General features: G+C 43.2%; 1 protein-coding gene across 1 annotated transcript in view; it reads right to left on the reverse strand.

Moving 5' to 3' along the window:
- Positions 1-1,208: 1,208 nt before the first annotated feature.
- Positions 1,209-20,640, reverse strand: part of TRUB1 (TruB pseudouridine synthase family member 1) — a 394,215-nt gene continuing 374,783 nt past the window's right edge. Inside the window, exons 7-8 of the mRNA XM_044055897.1 lie at positions 16,223-16,279; positions 1,209-1,647 (exon numbers count right to left, since the gene is read on the reverse strand). Of these exons, the coding sequence (XP_043911832.1) occupies positions 1,400-1,647; positions 16,223-16,279 (305 nt within the window). The 3' untranslated portion in view covers positions 1,209-1,399. The remainder of the gene's footprint in view (positions 1,648-16,222; positions 16,280-20,640) is intronic.

Below are 20,640 nucleotides of genomic sequence, written 5' to 3' on the forward strand. Positions count from 1 at the left end.
AAAATGAATGACTTACCGGCAAAAAACTACCCTGTTGTGATTGCTGCTTTACAAATAAAAAAGTGCTTTGCAAATAAAAAAAGCTCATCAATTAATGAGAATAAAAGCCTCCTTGTACCAATGCATACTTTGGTTTTCATATAAAGCCAAGTTCAAGTTTAATTACAATTGTTTAGTTGTTCATTTGTTCCTTAAGGTTTAATTTAAGGAAAGAATTGAGGTTTTAAATGTGAATTCAGCCAAGTCTCCACCTTTTATTGTGGGTAACAGTAAAAGTGGAAGCCATGTTAGTAATGTCAAATAAAAAATATAGAAAGTCATTCATACTGCTGAAATATTGTGCTCCCCTTGTCTGTTTCTTTAGTTGTGCTAGATAGTGCTGTCTTTACCCACCTTATTTCCAACAACTTTAATAGTTTAACAGAAATTAACTTTCACACTGATTAAAAACTACAGCAGGAAAGTATGAGAAATCATATTTGACCATTTGCCATTTCAACTCACTGTTTCTGGTCTTGCAAACGCTTCCTAAACAGCTGTACCCCAAATTACATTTTACTTATTGGACAGTTCTGGACAGTAGTATGCTTTTGCCACAGTGTTACTACAGATGACCCAGGTATAACGAGGGGACAAGATTCTAGGGGAACCAGCAGGGGAAATAAGGGAGTGAGAAAACAGCTCTCCCCTTCCAGTGAAGGGAGTTGGAGGAGTCCCACCACACCAGTACTGATGAAGGAAGGCCTATAAGTACATCTGCAACAGAAACTATACAGACAGTGAACCCACCAAGCAATACACAGGACTTCAGAAGAGAATCGCAGGTGACAAAGTGCACACAAATGTCTGTCTCAGTGAAGCAAACATTGCACCAAGACGCCTGGCCAAAGGTGGGGAGGGAGGTTAGGAAGCATTCAGAAACTCTCCTAATCCCTGCTGGATGAAAGTTGTGAGCTATGCATCTTCCTTCCCTCTCATGTCCTAGGATGCCAGAATTTGAGGGAACATATGAGTCAAATGAAACTGAGATTTAACAGTTATATGGGTGCAGGATCAAAACAAATCGAAAGAAACAAAAAAAATTAATACATTTTTATGCATTAATTGTGTTTATAACCTTTCAATCCGTACAGACAAACTAGTCTTTTTAAAATCTAAGATATAATGCTGCAATTTTTTAAGATTAAAATGGATGAACACTATAGGCAAACAAGTGAATACTTTAATATTTCTATTTGTGTGAAAAATAGAAAACATCTTCTGTTACCAATGTCATATTAAAATATTCAGATTTACAGCTGATCTAACTAAAAATGAAAAAAGTTTCATCAGTCAATACTAAATTAACAGCTGCACTTTGCAAGTATACACGATAAAGGCATATACCACTTCACTGCTATCATTTATCTTCTGATAGGGTTATTTTTCCATTTTCACTGTGAATGTCTTTTGTCTCTGGACACTCTTCTACATCAGTCTTTAATTTTTTACAAGATGGCTCTGCAGGAAGAAATTGTAGGCACTGTTCGATAGAGTTTGCAATTTCATCAATTGTCCACTGTTCTTCCTTAAGTATGTGTTCTTGCAGAGTGAATGGACCATGCTTAGTTCGGGTCAATTCTTTCACATGGGCACAGCAAGACAACTCTAAAAGTAAGGGGTAATAATAAACTTCTCATTAGTACCTACACAAGGCAAACAGTACTTTTTAAAATGTTCTGTATTATAATAAAGCTTAGGCCACCTTGTGAAAACAGAAAGTCAACAAAAAAGTCAACAATGTTAGAATCCTATCCTTTAACAGAATGGCTTTGAACCATTTAGAGAAAACAAATCTGAGCATAAGAAGAAGTTATGTACTCACCATAAAGTTCGATGTATGTAGTCTATCAAGCCTCACAATTTTACCCGTGGGTTCGGAGCCGAATGTCGGCTCCGACTCGGCCAACACTTTTCTAGCTCTAAGTCTTTCTATTGGCTGGGTTAAGATGGTATCCCATGCTGCACTGCTCTATATCCCCAGATCTAGTTTGCTGCGAACACCAGCCCTCATTCTCCATGCATACCACCACCTAAGGAAAGGAAGAACAAACCAAGAATGAAGGGAGCTTTGAAACCAGACCTAACCTCCAGATCCTCCTGGAAGGGGGAAGGAGGGAGGGGTGAGTAAGAATGTTAGGCGAGATGGACTACATACATCGAACGTTATGGTGAGTACATAACTTCTTAATGTTATGTAGTCCAATCTCGCCTACATTCTTACCCGTGGGACAGTGTCCCTAGCACCTAAATCCTGGGAGGCTCAGTGGAAAATACTCCTGAGCACTGTGGAACCAAAGGAAGACCTGCCCCTAGATACCACATCCAACTTGTAATGAGTAACAAGGTGTGAGGAGATAAATAAACCAACAGGTGGGGAAGCAGAAGGTTTGAGGAGATGCCCAAGTAGCCGTAGCACAAATATCATCCATAGACAATCTGGCCTGATAGGCTGTAGATGTAGATAAAGACCGAGTAGAGTGAGCCTTCACCGGGAACGGTAAATCTTTACCCCCTGAGGAATAAATGAAAGAAATGCAACTGGAGATCCACCTGAACAGCATGACTTTGGAGACAGGAGACCCAATTCTGTTTTCCGAAAAGGAAACAAACAACAACTGATCAGATTTTCTGAGGTCTTTGGTTCTGTGCAGATAAAAACGTAATTGTCTGTGTACATCCAACTGATGAAATTTAAATTCTGCCTTGTTTGAGAACTCGGGGAAAAACACTGGCAACTCAACAGATTGATAAAGGTTACTAACTGACGCCACTTTGGAAAGAAAGGAAGGGTTGGGTCTGAGAGAAACCCTGTCCTTATGAAAAATCAAATAAGGGGGTTTGACTGATAAGGCTTGAAGCTCTGAAACGCATCTGGCTGACGTGATGGCTACTAAAAAGACAGTCTTCCAAGTTAAGAATTTTAAATCACAAGTGGCTGCAGGCTCAAATGGGGATGAAGTAAGAGCCTGTGGAACAAAGTTTAAATCCCAGGGCATGATAGGTTCCGATACTGGAGGACAAAGTAACAGAGTGCCCTTCAGAAAAGCCTTACAGAGTCTATGAGCCATCAGACTAGGCTCGTTTGCGACATGAAAGGTAGAAATCATCGCCAATTGGACTTTAATGGTTGTGGCCGCTGAACACTGGTTAAAGAGCATAGACAAGAACTCCAATACAGACTAAATTGGAGCCGTGTAAGGGTCAGTCTTTTGGGTGTGAGCCCAGAATGAAAACCTCTTCCATTTACTGTAGTAAATCTTCCTGGTGGAGGGCTTATGAGAGGAAGATAACATATGAACCACCTCCGGTGAGAAATGATAAAGCCTAACTAATGACGGAAGTGGAGTTGCCAGGCTGTCAACCAGAGGGTCCGAAGAGAGGGATGGAGCTGCCCTGATGTGTGTCAGTAAGTCTGGTTGTAAGTCCAGAATCCAAGGAGCGTCCATGAGATAAGGATGGAGAAAGGGGAACCAAATTAGACGAGGCCAGTGTGGAGCAATCAGAATCATTCTGCTTCCCAAGGCTTGCGCTTTCTGAATAACCTTTGAGAGCAAGGGAACCGGAGGGCCAGTCGTGGACTACAGAATCCCTGGGTGACTCCCCCTGAGGGGGGATCAATGTTAAGTAGCTGCTGCATTTGGCTTTGAGGGGGCTGGCAAAGAGGTCGCAGCAAGGCTGACCCCACCTGCAGAAGATATGTTCCGCAACTTGACAGTTCAGGGACCACTCGTAAGACATCAGAATAGCTCTGCTTAGCCTGTCTGCGATCACATTGGACTTCCCCGGAATGTGCGTTGCCACCAGAAAACGTTGGGAAGACACTGCCCACTGCCACACTCGCATGGCCTCTCTGCAAAGGGGATAGGACTTGGTTCCTCCCTGCTTGTTCAGATACCACACTCTGACATATTGTCCGAGTGGATTGTAATAGTCCCGAGAGGAAGAAAGCTCTGAAGTGCTTGCAACGCTAGTAACACTGCTCTCACCTCCAGGACACTGATATACAGATGCATCTCGTGCTCTTGCCACGTGCCTTGGACTGTCCTGCCTAGATAATGCCCCTCCACCCCATCTGGGAGACATCCGTGGTCACCGTGGCAATAGGGGGCGCAGGAACGAAGGGCTTTCCTGCATTCAGGTTGTCAGTGCGAAGCCAACAACTGAGATCCTGATTGCACCTGTCCGTGAGTAGAATAGGGTAAGAATGTGGAAGATGTTGGAGACCACTGGGCAAAAATTAGCCACTGAAGGAGTCTCATATGTAACCTTGCCAGAGGGACTAACATAATCATCGCAGCCATTGTCCCTAATAGTTGGAGGACTCATCTTGCCTTTGCTCTTCTCAGGGGGAGCAAGGCATGAACTTGTTTTTGCAGGACTCTGATTCTTTCCTATGGTAGAAACGCCCGCATGAGGATGGTGTCTAGTTCTGCGTCTATAAAAGTGACACGCTGTGAGGGCAACAAGGCAGATTTTTCCCAGTTCAATGTGATGCCCAGCTGCTGACATTAGAGAAGCATCCCTGGTCTGAATTAGTAGATGCCTGGTGGTGGCATTAAGAAGCCAGTCATCCAGATATGGAAACACTTGGAATCCCTGACGTCTCAAGTGAGCAGTCACCACTGCCATGCCTTTGGTAAACACCCTGGGGGCTGTGGTGAGACCAAAAGGCAGGGCTCGAAACTGAAAATGACTGGCTCCCAGCCAGAAGTGTAGGTGACTTCTGGATGCCTGTCCATCTTGATGTGGTAGTAAGCATCCTTGAGGTTGATGGAGCACATCCACACTTCTTTTCCCAACAATGGGAGAATAGACTGTAATGTGACCATTCGGAACTTGGACTTTTGCACGTGGGTATTCAATTGTCTGAGATCTAATATGGGTCTCAGGTCCCCTGTCCTTTTCAGCACCAAAAAGAATCTGGAGTAAGTCCCTAATCCGATCTGGTCTGAGGGGACATGTTGGATGGCTCCTTTTTCTAGCAGCTTTGAAACTTCTGAAGCTGCATAATCCCTTTGACTGGGTGGAACATCTGGGATTTTCTTGATTGGAGGGGGATCTGACGAGAAGGGGATGACATATCCTCCGGAAATTATTCATAGAACCCATTGGTCCTATGTGATGTCTTGCCAGGCCTCCGGGTATAATGAGATTCGACCCCTGACTGGCTCCTGAAACGCACAGTCGGGCCTCCCATCAGAAGCGGCAGTAGGGAGGACCACGAAAGGAATCATGGCCTCCAGAGTTGTGGGGGCCTCCTCTGCCTCTAGGGCGGCATCTCCCTGAATAACCACCCCCTCCTCTGCAAGGGGGCTCACCTTGTGCACCGGGAAAAATCTCTGTGATTTCTTCCTTGGGATAAGGCCTAGAGGGAAGGGAAAAATTGACTCCTACAGCAGACAGAGTTTTTCCCTCCTGCTCGCACCTGGTGAGGGTGTCTTTCACCTTGGTTCCGAACAAAGAGGAACCATCGAAAGGGGCGTCGGTGAATGAAGACTTGAAGGCCTCCGCAAAATGACAAAGGCGCATCCAGACCTGTCTCCTAAGAGGAACTCCTGAACTTGCTGCCCTACTCGCTCCATCAGCTGCATATGAGATCAGCCTCACAGAGGAGTTAACGCTGGAATTGAGGGTAGACATCTGAGCGTTAACCGCCTGGGTCACCACCTCAGAAACGTTACGCGTGAGAGTACCTCCAAGCTCCTTGAGGAGATCTCTCTGGAGCCGTGTAAAGTGAGATAAATAATTCAGTGACCATAAGGTAATGGTCGCTGAAGAAAGGGTATGCTTCCCATACCGGTCCATGGTCCTAGAGACTCCTTGTTAGGAGGATGGACGGTGGAAGAAGTCTCGGCTAATTCCTTCTGAGTGGCTGCTGCCACCACCATGGCATCCACAGGGACTCCCTTGCACACAAATTCCTTACAAGGAAGAGCAGACAAAAATTTATTGGGTCTCCTGGGGACTGATTCCACAGAGTCAGGGGTCTCCCACACCCTTTGACAGACCACATCCAGAAGCTCGTCAAAGGGTGGAAATACCCAGGAGGCGGAGGGCTGAGCACCAAAGGCCTTCAGGAAGACAGACTCCCTCCTCAGAGGGGGCGTTGGATAGCCAGTCACCTCTTTGTTTCGAAATCTCTAGGATGTCAGAGAAAGAAACATCCTCAGAGGATGACTTAGGGGACCCCTCCGATTCCTCGAGGTCGGTGTCTGATGTGAGAGACTCAGCCTGGGAATCTATGTGCTTCTTCTTGCATGTCTTCTTTCTCGGTGGGTCCTCAGGGAAGGACTCTGAGGGGCCCTCAGAAATGTGGGGACCACTCATGAGGGTACCCTGAGGCACTGGACCTCCGCTGTCTAGAGATAGATGGCGATCAGAGACCTGCACCAGTGTAGTAGGGGACAGAGTAACCGACCTGCATGATGCCGCTGATGACCTGGCCAGCTCACTCTGCATGGCCTTGAAGGCCGGTCCCCCTGAGTCAGAGGAGCGACCAGCCTCCGAAACCACGACAGGAGTCAGACTTCCCCACGCTGAAGCACCGAGAGGGAGACTAGGAACCGATAGGTGTCCCAAAGCCTCTCCCTCGGGTCCGACTGAAGAATCCTGAGTCCTAAATCCCGTGGATGGCACCAATGGGGTTGGAGCTGATGTTGGCACCGATAAGCCAGGAGGGGCTGCCGAAACTGACCTAGGGACATCACACGGAGCCGAGCACTCCGGCTCCAAAAGCTGAGATACACTCGGAGGAAGTATCAAAGCAGGTTGAAGGATGGGCTCCGGAGCAGACTGGGTCAGAGCAGAGAACAATTTTGCCAAAACCGGTGACTGAAGGAGTCTCTGCACCACTCTATTGACGTCCACATCTGATAAGGTCCTGGAGGATTTAGAGGATAGAGAGGGAGATCGAGACCTCCTCTCCGAAGGGGACCTGCGAGGAGGTGATGCTGGCCTAATGCTAGGCGATCGGCTCCAAATAGGTTCCAAAATGATTGGAGCCGATGCCGGTTCCATAACCACAGACACTTCCTGCGGCCCCGAGGACAATGGAGCCGAGGATGTCGAAGCAGACTTTGCTATTTTCTCCAGTGGCTCCGCGGAGACTGATGGAGCCGGAGATCTCTTTTTAGATTTCAAAGATTTTGTCTTGGAGCTGGAAGCAGTTCCAGACCCTCCTCAAAGGAGGGTTTCAGAAGTCCCTTCAAAATCAACTTATTCTTCCTTTCCTGGAGAACTCTAAGACTAAACGCATGACAGAAACTGCACGACTCCTGGAGATGGATTGGTCCCAGACAATACACACAGACAGAATGTCCATCGGCAATGGACATTTTATAGCTGCACCTAAAGCATTTCTTGAAGCCCGAGGGCTTGTGCTCTTTAGAATCTTTGGGCATAGTTAGCTACAACAAAGCACCAAAGACAACAATAACTGACAACAGTACCAACAGTCACAAGGCGGGAAAAACACTACCACAAACGAGAACCTCAAGATCTCTAACTAAAATGATCCTTTGGCACAACACAGGAGGGGAAGACTAAAACCTCTAATATAAACAGTTTTAGACCTGTAAAAAATATAACACAAGGACGCAAGGGACAGACTAGGTCCTCTAACTGAAACGGGCCTAGCCCGTTGGAACAGCTAGTGGGATACCACAGAAAAAACGATCAAACACAAAACATTTTCACCATACAAGACCAGAACACACAATAGCTATTAAAATAGCTTTTGTTTGCAACCAGTTCTCTAATAATGAAGAAAAAAGGGTACTTAGCCACAGCCAAGAGCGAGAACACGTCCGAGCTACAAGAGCGACAAACGAGATCTGGGATATAGAGCAGTGCAGCATGGGATACCATCTTAGCCCAGCCAATAGAAAGACTTCGAGCTAGAAAAGTTTTGGCCGAGTCGGAGCCGACATTCGGCTCCGAACCCACGGGTAAGAACGTAGGCGAGATTGGACTACATAACATAAGATTTTCACCAAGTCATATACAATATTGTACTCATGCGCCGATCTGACAGATGGGACTCTGCAGCTTTAATTGTTGAACATTTTTCTAACCTCCCAAATATGTACCACAGGTGCACTAGTGATCCCCCCACCACTGAAAGTCCAGGTGTGTGCAACTGTGTGCCCTCCACAACACACTGGGATACTATCTTGGGATTTTTATTTTCCTTTACTCCCTGTAACCTAGAATTGGACTAAGAAGGTAATGACATCTTCTACATGTGGACATGCATGTTATGCCACATGTCCACCAGAAGGGCTCACTCAGTCCCTGTGCTACTTACTTCAGCCCTCACTAAAACAGTAAGGGCAAGATGCAACACAGGCAAAACAAAAACACACACAGCCAAGACTGTAATAAATTAAAGTGTAGCAAAATACAATGGCAGTCACAGAATGGAAACTGTATAAGGCTTGTCCTGCTACGTCTATGGCTTCTTTTCAGGGGAGACCGGAGACAGTATTCAGACTGATTAGGGAAAATTCGGCCAGGGCAATGGGGGACTTCCCTTATTTTGTTTTCTACAACTGACATGGGATCTTTTACATCCACCTGAGCTATCATCAACTTGGCCAGATGGAGCCCTGGTTTACCATCTCATTCAAAGAGTGGATGTAGCAGTGATTTATTCAGGCTGACCTAAAGTGTTATGATTAAGTCTGAGCTGGTTATAGAACCTGTGGCAGTACAGCCTGACATACTGCTTACGTTCCCTGTGAAATGCTTACAGCGTCACTATTACTCTCTCTCATCGTTGGCCTGTGGAATTACTCATTCATAAGAACTGTTAGTTCATTCATTCATTCATTAAGAACTGTTACAAGATTTTAGAGGAAATATGACCCCCACCCCAGCATACCTCTCAACCTCTTAGTCCAAGAATTCTGGACAAAGCCTACAATAATTAGGAAAGAGCAGCCCAAAAATAGCGACAATTTTTAAATACTGCCCTTATAAACTTAGAAAGTTAATAGGAAAACAGATTTTGCATTTGGATACATTTTCTGAATAGCATGACATTCGAAATTCAAATGTCTGTCATTATTTATTCAGGAGAAACAGAGCAAAAATATGAAGCAATGATCTGAGGATCCTGCAAAAATCAGAACAGTTGAGAGGTATGCTTCTCAACTATGTAAAGCTAATTTTATTCCATTAAACAATACAAATTTATGGGACTAAGAGGCCAGTTCACTGACAGCCTGTTTCTCTGAATGGACTAATAACCTAACCCGAACATGATAGGACCTCAGATATTAGAAGTAAGGAGGTATGGTGGCAAAAACCCTGTAAGCTTTCTCCCAATAGCATGCATAGATACCTCCATCATTTTTACTTCTGTGAAAGAAACAGTCCTCTCTTGTATTTACCCTCTCCTCTCAAAGACTGATAATCTGTAAAGACACCTTAAGCTACTTAAGAAAAGTATCTTGATTTGTTGAACAAACGAAAATGTAATCTGCACAAACAATGAACATTTATACTGTGTAATTGTTGAGATATTTTCAACTGTATATTCCCTGACTAACTCAGTTGGAGGTTCCCAGAAAAGCATTCTGAATAAATTAAATTTTCCTGCCATCTCAGATCACTAGATTCAGAGTCCAAAGTGCTAACCATTACACCATGGAACCACACAGATTCAGTTATTCAACAGCAAATCAGAACCGGTATGTCATTTATTTATGTTAATCAGATTTATACTATTGTGTCTAAGTCAACTTTATGGGATGGCACAGTGATAAAGCTCAAAATTACATACCCAGGCTGAGTAGTAAGAGTGGCCCAGTCAACCTACGCAGTATGTCTTTGACACAGCAAGTACAAGTATGATGCAATCATTGTAGGCAGATTGTGAAATGACCTGAGATCGCACCTCCCTTGAGACATGAAAAGAGACATTGAGGAGCTCTCCTGACTATGTAGCCTGAACTGGTATGACCCTGACCCTGAGCAGCATCCTGGCCTTCACCCAAGAATGATGCCTCAGTACAAAGAAAATGATCAGTTTTTTAACAATTGGCTTAATCACTGGTGTCATTCTTAGGGGGATCCAATGTCTGTCAGCCTGGGATGACATGTTGACAAGCCACGCTGTTTCTCTAAGCGCACTGGCTTTAAAATACTGGCACCACTGGGCCCATAGATACTGGCCACAAGGCTCTCAAAGCCCCCATATCAACTTTTACAAATGCTAAAAGGAAAAAAAAAAAAAATTAAAATGTGAAAAAATTAAGGGTAATGCTGCTCAGAAGTCTAAGTCTAAATCCAAGCACTTTTCACTCTCAAGCACTTCTCAGTATGTGCTCCATCGGCGTTCAGCAGTAACTGAAACCTGTCTGGCTCCTGAGGCAGGATACCCAGCTACCAGGTTATACCTCATATTGCGCCGCCTCCTCAGAGTTCCTGAAGAGAGGAGTGTCCATTTTTCATAAAGGACACCTACACCTCTCCTCTCATTGGTGGCTACCCATGAAGCACTGAAACCATACGTTTTACTCACCATGGCAAGAACATAGGCCCACTATTTTAGCCTAGCCCCCCTGGCCCAGAATTCATTAACTCCAAATGCTATGGAGCAATCCTCAATACTCTCCCACGAGACTTCTAATGAGAGATACCTGGATTATCAAAACATATCAAACAATGGGTCAAACCGATATAAACCCCTATAAACCCCCTCACTAGTCATAAACTGATCACGCTTGATGTACATATCCCACCCATCACCCCCCCAACAAAAAAGACTACAGTGAAAAAAAAACTTTTCAAAAGCTGACTTGCCCTTAAGAAGTCAATGATATCCTTTTAAGCCTACTGCTAATGGAAAACTACCATCCCAAAAATGCTGAATCCTTCAAAGACCCCCTTTGCAGAAACGGTGCTATAAACTTTTAGTTATCAAGTTTTACTCATAACTTTAGATGTATGGGATCCATCTCACACATTCATGCATAACATATATATGGGTTGGCATCCTCGCCCGACTCCTCGGCACTCAATACAATAGAATAGCAAGATCTCTATTGGCTGAGCTTATTCTATATCCCAGGATGCACCACCACTAGTTCTGATCTTGTTTGTCCAAGATCATCATAGACACAGAGACAGACCCATTAGTATAACATCATCAGGTCTTCAAGAGAGGAAAAGATTGGTGGGAGGGGAGAAACACTCCTGAGAACTGTGGAACCCGGAGGAGAGGAGGCTGCGACCCCTGGATGCCACATCATGAAAAAGTGAAAAATGGTATGTAAAAGAGGTCCACGTGCGGCCCTTTCAATGTCATCAAATAAGAAGTTTAGAATGAAATGCTGCTGAGGTAGCCATAAGCTCTAGTAGAATGAGCTTTAATGAGTTTATAGGGTTTTCATTAGGGATGCATAAAATGTGAGTATAATGCAATTCCTGATCCATTTTGTAATAGTGACTTTAGTGATTATCTACCTAATTATGAAAAAAAGAAAGACGAAGCTGGTCTGACTTTTTCTGGTTTTCGTCCTATCCAAATAAAAGCACTTAATTGTGTGTGCGTCTAAGCAGTGAAAGAGCGTATTCAGACCTGTCTGAAATTTAGGAAAGAAGACAGGTAGTTCTAGGGACTGTCGAAGAGACAGTTTACAAACCTTTGGACAAGGATGGAGGGTAGATAACTGAGGCGCTAATTCAGGGACCTTTTAACGCAGGTAAAGCTGAAGTCAGGGTACGCTTGCCTTGACCATCGATGCTCCTAGACTCTTTATTAGGAGGGATGGACGGACGCCGGGTTCTGCTAAATCTTTGCTGGGGTAGCATGCAGCACCACTATACCATCTACTGCCACGCTTCTTATTGAGGATGGGCGGACGTGGAGCCGCAAAGGAACTTGTTGGGGCTTAGCAGGCACCGGGTTCCATAGAATCCGGCAGTGCCACCACTTTGGATAAAAAGATCAAATCCAGGAGCTCGAAGACAACATTTGAGAGACACCCAGGAGGCGAGGCTGTCTCAAAGGCCTCGAGGAAGACCGACTCCAAATCAGAGGGCTATGGACTGCCAGTCGACAGGAGAAGTTTGAGGATTTCTAATATGTCCGGGCGAAGCGAGCATACTCAACAGAGAGATCTACTTTGCCACCCTTCCGCGATGTTCGAGGTCGCATCCATGTCAGAGACTCATCAGGGAGTCAACGCGGTTTCCTCTCTTTCAATTTTTCTCCATTATCTCCAAAGCTGGGCCGAGGAACCTCTCAGCGAAGGGAACCACCCGTCCTCTTATCCAGGTTCCTAGGGGGAATCCTGTGAGACACGTGGTGAAAGACCACCCAGAGAATCAATCCATGGAAGGTGGTAGGTGAAAAGGTCAAGCAGCCACAGAAGATTTGCTAAGGCACTCCTCATAGCATCGGAAGGTGGACCCCCAGAGTCCTGGAAGGTCCAAAGATTTGCCACAATGGACGAGCATAGCATCGAAGCGCACCAAGAGAGAGGCTAGGGACCCAAAGAATCTGGCCCTAAGCACCTCCACGACAGAGGGGGTCCTCGCAGAACCCCACCCAAGAGACGGGTAGAAGTAAGAGTCGGAACTGACTCGATTACCCTCGACCGATCCATCAGCACCGAGCCCAACGGGCGCCGAGGCTGTTGAGGAGGAATCATTAGCGTAGGATAGTTATCGGCTCCAGTACCAATTCGGGTCAGAGCCGACTGAGACTGGAAGAAGAACAAGGTAGGAAAGCTTCTGTTAATCGTACTATGTCCGGACCGGATATCCTCAAGATCGAAGAAAACCATCGGGTCCGAAGACTTCCATCGGTTCCGGAGAGGCAAGGGACCGCTCCGCGAAGCAGTTCCAAAGAAACGGCCGCAGTTCGATTCCTTCACTATTTCCGGAGAGAAGGAGCCGCGAAGCCGCTCGGGCGCCAGGGCAAGTGTCTGAGCATAACGAGAATCGCCCGGGACAGTGGAGCCATGAACCTGACACACCTCTCGATCGGCGCCGCTCTCGGCTCAAACGGCAGGAGTTTCCAGGTGAGACATCGCAGGCAGACTGCTTCCCACCCTCGCCCAAGTCGAGCTCGGCCGTAAGGAGAGGCCTGAGGGCGTTTTTGCTGTCGAACCGACCATTTTTCTGGCTCGAAGTAGGAGAGCTGTGAAGTCAAAGCCTCTCAAGCCCTGGAGCAATAAGCCCTTTAAAAATTCTAGGAGAGCTCCTCTTGACTCGAGAAGAAAAGCGGATGGACTCTGCAGGACTCTTGAAGATGCTTTTCCTAAACAGTACACACAAAGCTGCCAAGTGATCATCAGTTATCGACATTTTACATAGATGTTTAGTGCATTTTTTAAATCTCAAGGTCTATGACATTTTGTGGACATTCTCCTACTATAGAGACAAAAAAACTATACAAAAGTATAGAACAACTAATAAGCAAGTGACACAAGAACTTACTCTAAAACAAATGGGACTTAAACGGGACCGCTGGTCTAATACAAAAACACACACCACTACAACTTGGCTTCACAAAAATACCAAGTTAAATATTTCTGCCTAATAACAGAATCACAACATTAGCTGTTAAAACAGCTTTTGATATAAAAGAAGCCTATTTCAGACAAAACAACTGTCCAACTAAAGCAATTTAGCTCGAATGCCAAGTCCGAGACCACGCAAGTGCTCTTGAGCCGCAACCAGATCTCGAACCAGTGTGAGTGCATCCTGGGATCTAGAATACCAGCTCAGCCACAAGAGAGACTGGTGGTGGTCATCCTGGAACCAGCCGAAGTCGAGCCCAGCCAGAGACCAACCCATATGTATTGGAATGATGGCTAGATAGGACATCATTACATCAAACTGTACAACAAAAGCTACTGCAGGAACCAGGCAAAAGCCAACAAGCAAGGGAAAGGCTTCCCTAGCCAGCACAAGTAAAACTACGTTCTCTCCTAAAAACATCTAAAGCAAACTTGGAGAAAAAAAATTGCCTAAAAACCAAAGACAAGAAAAAGGCCTTCAATTATTATAGAACCTTGGGAGGGCCTTCCTTCAATTGCTCTGAGTGGGTACACAACGATGAAAAAATTCATGCGAGTTCTACCACACACAACGACAAAATTCAGATAGGTTCAGTGCAAATTTCTCCCCTCCCTCACCCCTCTAAAGATGAAGTAATTATCCCTGCTGAATGCAACCTACCTGTCATCACAGACATACAGGTGAAATCAGACTCAACAGACAAAAACACAGCATCTATATGGGACCCCATGGTATCCCCGGGTTGCGCGTTACGTGGAACTTCAAGATGAATCCAAACCCTAAGAGCTAAGAACGCCATTCAATCCTAGCCTCACTACAGGATATGTACCTGAACACTGGCGACAGCAACAGTGGTCCCACTCCACAAAGGGGAAATTCCACTGACCCTGGTGTAACTACCGCCCCCATAAGTTTGACCAGCCTGGTCTGGTAAGGCTATGGAAAGAATCATCATGGAACCTATATAAAAGTCCATATTGGGGGATCACAAGACCCTTGATCCCACCAGATTCGTTTTTGTAAAAGGCAGATCCTTCCTCTCTTTTTAAAACCTGGCTGGATCTCCCTTCGACCTGGTCACTAGTGCCATCGACGAGGGCAAGGCTGTCCACACTGCCTACTTGGACTTGGCTAAAGCCTTTGACACGCATACCACACCTGGCACTCTTGATCCATATGTAAAGCCTAAAATAGCAATCTGGCTGTAACAAGATGGGTATGTGGTACCCTGGCTAAAAAACAGAACCCATAAGGTCAAAATTGCTGAGCCATGTCAGACTCAAAAACCAGTCACGAAAAGTGGTGTCCCACACTCAGTCTTCTGGGTCCTCTCTTATTCGCATTTACTTCTCAGATGTGAATATGGGATGAGGATTATGAGTTGACAAAGCGACTGGGTGCAAACTGCGCTATGTTGATTCACCTGCACACACTACACATCCAAAAGAAACCTCTCACTGAAGCGGACAACTGGTGCGAGGTGCCGAATCATGGCCTCAAACTTAAAAATGTAAAAATGTATAGTCATCCCCAAAGAAAAACAAAGTTATCCGCGTAGATCACGTGACACAACCCACTGAATAATGAAGAAGTAACCAGGGACTCCAGTCGATAGTGACCTCTCCTTTCTCCTTTGACATGTGCCAAAGCAGTCAGAAAGACATTCTACATGCCCATTTCATCATCTCATCATGAATCCAGATCAAAAAGAGGTCATTGTACCTCCTCTATATATTCCTCTCCCTCAGGCCATGATTGAATAAATATAATGCTCCATTTGGGATGCTCCACCCCGCACAACAACTGGAAAGACCCCCAGAATTACCTCACCAAGAGGGATCATAGGTCTCAAACATGTGCCTTATCCAGCTTTAGGATTAAAGAAGAAAACTCAGCTCTATTCAGCAGCATACGCAGAGGAGGTGATTTTTGCCTAACATATAGGCCCATGTCAATCAAGAACTGATGGACATGCTCCATCAAAAAAATCCAAATCCACTCAGAACCTTGAGCTTAAGATTTCAACCTCTGCACAAATATGAATAGGACATGCTGGAGAGGGATAGATTCATAACACAGAGGTTACCCATACTCTGGAACAAAATCCCAGTTCATGTGAGACAGAGCCCTTCATTGGCACTGTTCAAGAAAAATCTGGATGGGAGATAGAAACTATGAAACAAGGACAATTCTACACAGACAAGGGGAAGTGAGCTGTGAAATGTAGGTGGCACTGAAAATCACCACCACTACCACTGTGCCATCAAGCAACAGAGTTGGGGGGGACATAACACAGTAGACACTATTCTGTTCTGAACTATTTCAAGCAGGATAAAAGTGGACAAAGGTGAAAAACAACATCTTATTAGCTTAAATAACCAAAAGGAATGCACATGTATTTAATACCTAGCACTACTGCAACAACACAGTTCAACAGTACATGGTACAGCATAGAATAAAGGCTAATATCTACAGGTAACTGCTGGCAGGAAGTGAAATGATAGCGTCAGGAATACAGCAACGTGCGAAGGAAACAGAGCAGTGAAAGATGCCCCCCTTTTGAGTGACTTCAACAAAGAACAAGCAGAGGAAGCATTTTTTGACATCACTGTCACATACAAAGAGCTGTAGCATAAAGCACCCTTACCTTTACCAATGTCGTCAACCAAGCTACGGACATAAAAACCACCACCGCACTCAACATCTGCAATATAAAAAGAACCATTGATAGCATACAGTAAGCGAGATGCATTATTAATATATGTATCCCAAAAGTGCTATACATGCAATTTCATGATAAATTATATAAATAAAGTAAAAATGCTTAACTTGGATTATTTTAATAGTAAATACTTCTAACACGCCCAGCAACAAACCACAGAGTTCAACAGCACACAGTAAGCATTCTGATAGAGATGCAACAGGGATGTGTGATTACTCACCACATCACTTGATCTTCCACGAAGTCCCTGTAGTCAAACACTTCAATGCTTCCTTCTACTGACACTTTCTATGGCCCTTCAAAAATCTTAAATCAAGAAGTTCAAGGGTCACCACTTTTAGTCAGGTGACGAAAGATTCACCCTCAGAAAGGCCCAGACCACCCTGAAGACCAGATATGATTATTAAACAGCATGAAGTTCCAAACACTGGGTACACAAAAGCACACCTTCACAATAAGAAATCCAAACTCAAAGAACCACTTAGAATCTTAGATTAAGGTGTGGGCATGACATGGTAGTTATGAAACTGGAGAAGAGAGGTTCCTTAACGGAAGCCTGACATGCAAAATCCCCACCAAAAACAGCTTTACTCGCCTGTGCTAATGCAGAATCTTGGCTTTTCTCAAGCTCAGAAAGCTAAAAACTAAAAGTCCAGTGATGGCAAACCTATGACACGCATGTCAAAGGTGGCATGCAACGACATTTTGGGTGACACATCAGTGGTCACAACACCAGATTTACCAAAGAAACTGCTTTTGCATTTGTTGCTTGTGTGAAGTGCATTGAATTATTTTGTGCCACAAGCCAGTTCAACAACACTCCTGCAGAGGTAAGGAAGTTATCAACCTCAGACTATTTGAATATACTTTCTCGACAGAGTCTGCAAAGGGCAGTGCTTACATTGTTTCCTTTTTGTGGTTACACTTCTGCAAAGGGCAAGTAGTCTGCATTTCTAGGAGTTTCCTGTTTTACATTCCTCTCAACTAACCCCTCTTGATCCCAACTTTTCAAACTTAATAATGACAATAATTAGATTTATAGACTCATTTTACTTCAGAAATTGTATATTAATTCACATTCATTTTTTCTGTCAGTGTCTCAAATTAACAGTACTAGTAGATTAAAAATGTCCATGTCTGTTATTTCTAGATTTGTCCCGGATTCTGCTGAGATTTTTCCTTGATGTATTGAGAGCCATGCTGTTTTATTTATTTATTTATTTTAATTAATTTATTTTTTGTTGGGGGGTAAAACACAAGTAGAGTCAAGTTAGGCATTTTCCGAATTTTTGACATGCTGAACCCAAAAGGTTTGCCATCACTGACCGTCTATAATGGTGGAATAAATTAGGCTCAAATAAAAAAAGGTGAATAAACTAAAATGGACACATCCAAACACTGACTGACTGAAGTAATAAAGGACGTATTTTGCCACCAATTTAACTTTTCCATTTAAGTCATTTAAATAAGCCATAATGGAAGACTTTCTGGCAGTTTTTATATCCTCTACATTTTATCCTCTACATTCTCATCAGAACAGTCTAACAGATAAATCAATATATGACAGAAAACAAGCCATCAAGTAGAGGTAAATATTCTTTGCACAGCACTGTGGCTCCCTCTGTTCATACAGTAAATATATCTGCAGAGACAAAGAAATTGAAGTGTCTACAAGCAGGTTCACCTAGGACATCAGGAAGCAAAAATGACTTGCTCAGAGGAATTTCATTAGAAGACATAGGATCGGTGGAAAAGGGCAAGGCATTCATGAATCTTCCCTTCAAATCCTGCTAAATGAGTTTTCCTCTACCCTATCCTGTCACAAATTTTCAGTGATACTTCTTTGCACATTATTTACTTTGTCCTTAACACTTACGGTGTCCACAGACAAGTCATTTTTCATGATTATTTTTTTTCCAAAATGTACATTCTTTTTGACCACGGACTCATTAAAACAATTTACCAAAGTTATTTTTTTCACTGCTTCTACACAGCTGGTGAATCACGGAATATTTATGTTTATCATTCTTACGACCACATTTCATGCAAGACTTGCCCAGGGCTACATTTCTCATAAGTCTCACAATTCAGGTTTGCTCCTTTTTAGATTTTGTGCCTCAAATTCAACCTTCTAGAATTTTCACCTCTCCATGAGCTGTTTTAATTGTCATTTTGTATTTTTAGTTTCTCTGTACAAATCATTTTTTTTTATTTGAGAACTGGGTATATAGAGTGTGCACAGAGCACTACCTGGACCAAAGGCAAACTACACTTGTATATTTTAAAAATATTAGCAAAACAGAAAATTTCCCAAAACGTGTTCTACAGTAACATATACAAAGTTCAGCAAATATGCTTATCAGTAATGTGTAAAGGCATAACTATACCTGACGAATAAGCACTTGACATTTATGTCTTTTGGAAAAGCAAGCATAATCATTTCACATTTACAGAGTGCAACATTTTTAGTACATTAAGAAAAGCAGATACTAATGTATTCCACACAGTGAGGGGAAATATAAACACCTGCATTATACGGACGTCATCACATGCAACCAAAAGCAACTTATGGAGAAGAAGCAGTGAGGATAAACATTTTTATTAAATTAATATTTCATCTTTCATTACCTTAAGCAAAAAACACTAATCTCTCCATTCATATTTTATTATTATATTTCATATTTTACATACAAAACAAGGAAATGAACAAATGTGCAATGTGTGCTCACTCAACTGCATGCACAACCTGGAAATAGGTATGCTATCACCTTTTCTGTAGGACTATTGTTGTGGCGTGCAATGTGGATAGCAACATTCTGCACTACTTGTTCTATACAAGTCGCCACTCCCTGCCAAAATATTGCATCCCTTTGTACTTTGCTAACCCCAAATGTGATTTGTGTACTTCTTTGGCATTTGTTTTACCACTTGATTGGAAATTATCGTTTTGTCAGCTCTGGGCATTAAGCCAGGCACACATCTTATTTCTTACCTGAAAGTAAAATAAAGTAAGTCTTTCCTTACAATTTTTTTTGGCACAGGCTATTGTGTCCTTGTAACATCTTTTAGTAGCTGCACTTGTAAGTCAGCATCACTACATTTCTGAAATTATTTTATTTATTTCTTGTCATCATTAACTACAGTATTAGACTCGAGAGTTTCTAGATCTCCTATCAATTATTCATGCTCTTCTAGCCAATACGTTTTACTCAGCACATCTGCTATGTTTAGTTCTTTGCCTGGTTAACAGTTTCAGATGTTACTACTATAGATTAAGTAAAATCACTTACAATTTCAGAAGTGACTTACACAAAGACTTTCTGAAAATGCTTTACAAGGGTTTGTGGCTGACTTCCATATGACCCTCTTAACCATAGAAATATTCAAGGAATTTCTAACATCAACAATGCATCTCTTGTCTGTGCTCCTGGCTCACAGGCAAACCTATCTAGTGTCTTGTTGGATGACATCTCCTCCACCAACCCGACTTGCAACACAACAAGCATATTAAGATCACATTATCTTAAGGTTAGCACATTTGTGACCTGCACGGAACATTTCAAAACTGTATTCCTGCTCATAGCTCAGTACCCAGGCTACAACTTGCTTTAACAGGTTTCTTAAAGACAAAACTCTCTCAGAAATGTTAGGTACAAATTTTTAAAAGATACTATATTAGCATTCACAGAAATGTTGTAATGCTAACTTTTCTTCTGAACCTGGCATCTTCACAACAGCTCAGATTACTTCAAGATCAAGTTTTAGACCCTGTGGCATTAGAATATACAGACCCTGCATTTCAAATTTGACATTCTGGTGTCACATTTGCTCTTAATTAACTTGACATTATGCTGTCTTAATCTGGTCAGCGGTTGCATCAATCTCTTGTCAACCTTTTATTGAGTCTGACCTCATGCTAATATATCATCAATTACATTTATATCATGTTCCATGCCTTTGTTTACATCACCTTCCATGCCTTCAACTACTTGAGTAAAGCTCTATGCTGGTGCTGATAAAATTAACTTGTACCTTCCCCCAAAGATGTAGTAAACAAAAAACAGAACTCCTATTTTGTCTCTAGTATTGTGAAAAACTAACACTTAACTTTTTTTTAACATTTAGGAACCTTCATAAAACCTAATACAACTTAATCAAATGCAATCAACAGGTAATGCTAATATCTTGACTTTCTTTACAAAAGTGACCACACCATTCATGTGTGATACAGTTCACGAAAACTAATCATGTACCAATACACTTACCCAACGTTTCCTGGAATTCATTAAATTCCAATGCCCTGGACCAGCACGTTCTTACCTCGACTAGAGATAGCAACATCC

Source organism: Protopterus annectens, chromosome 14.part0 (genome assembly GCF_019279795.1).
Source record: "Protopterus annectens isolate FY-2018-M chromosome 14.part0, PAN1.0, whole genome shotgun sequence".
Lineage (NCBI taxonomy): Eukaryota > Metazoa > Chordata > Ceratodontiformes > Protopteridae > Protopterus > Protopterus annectens.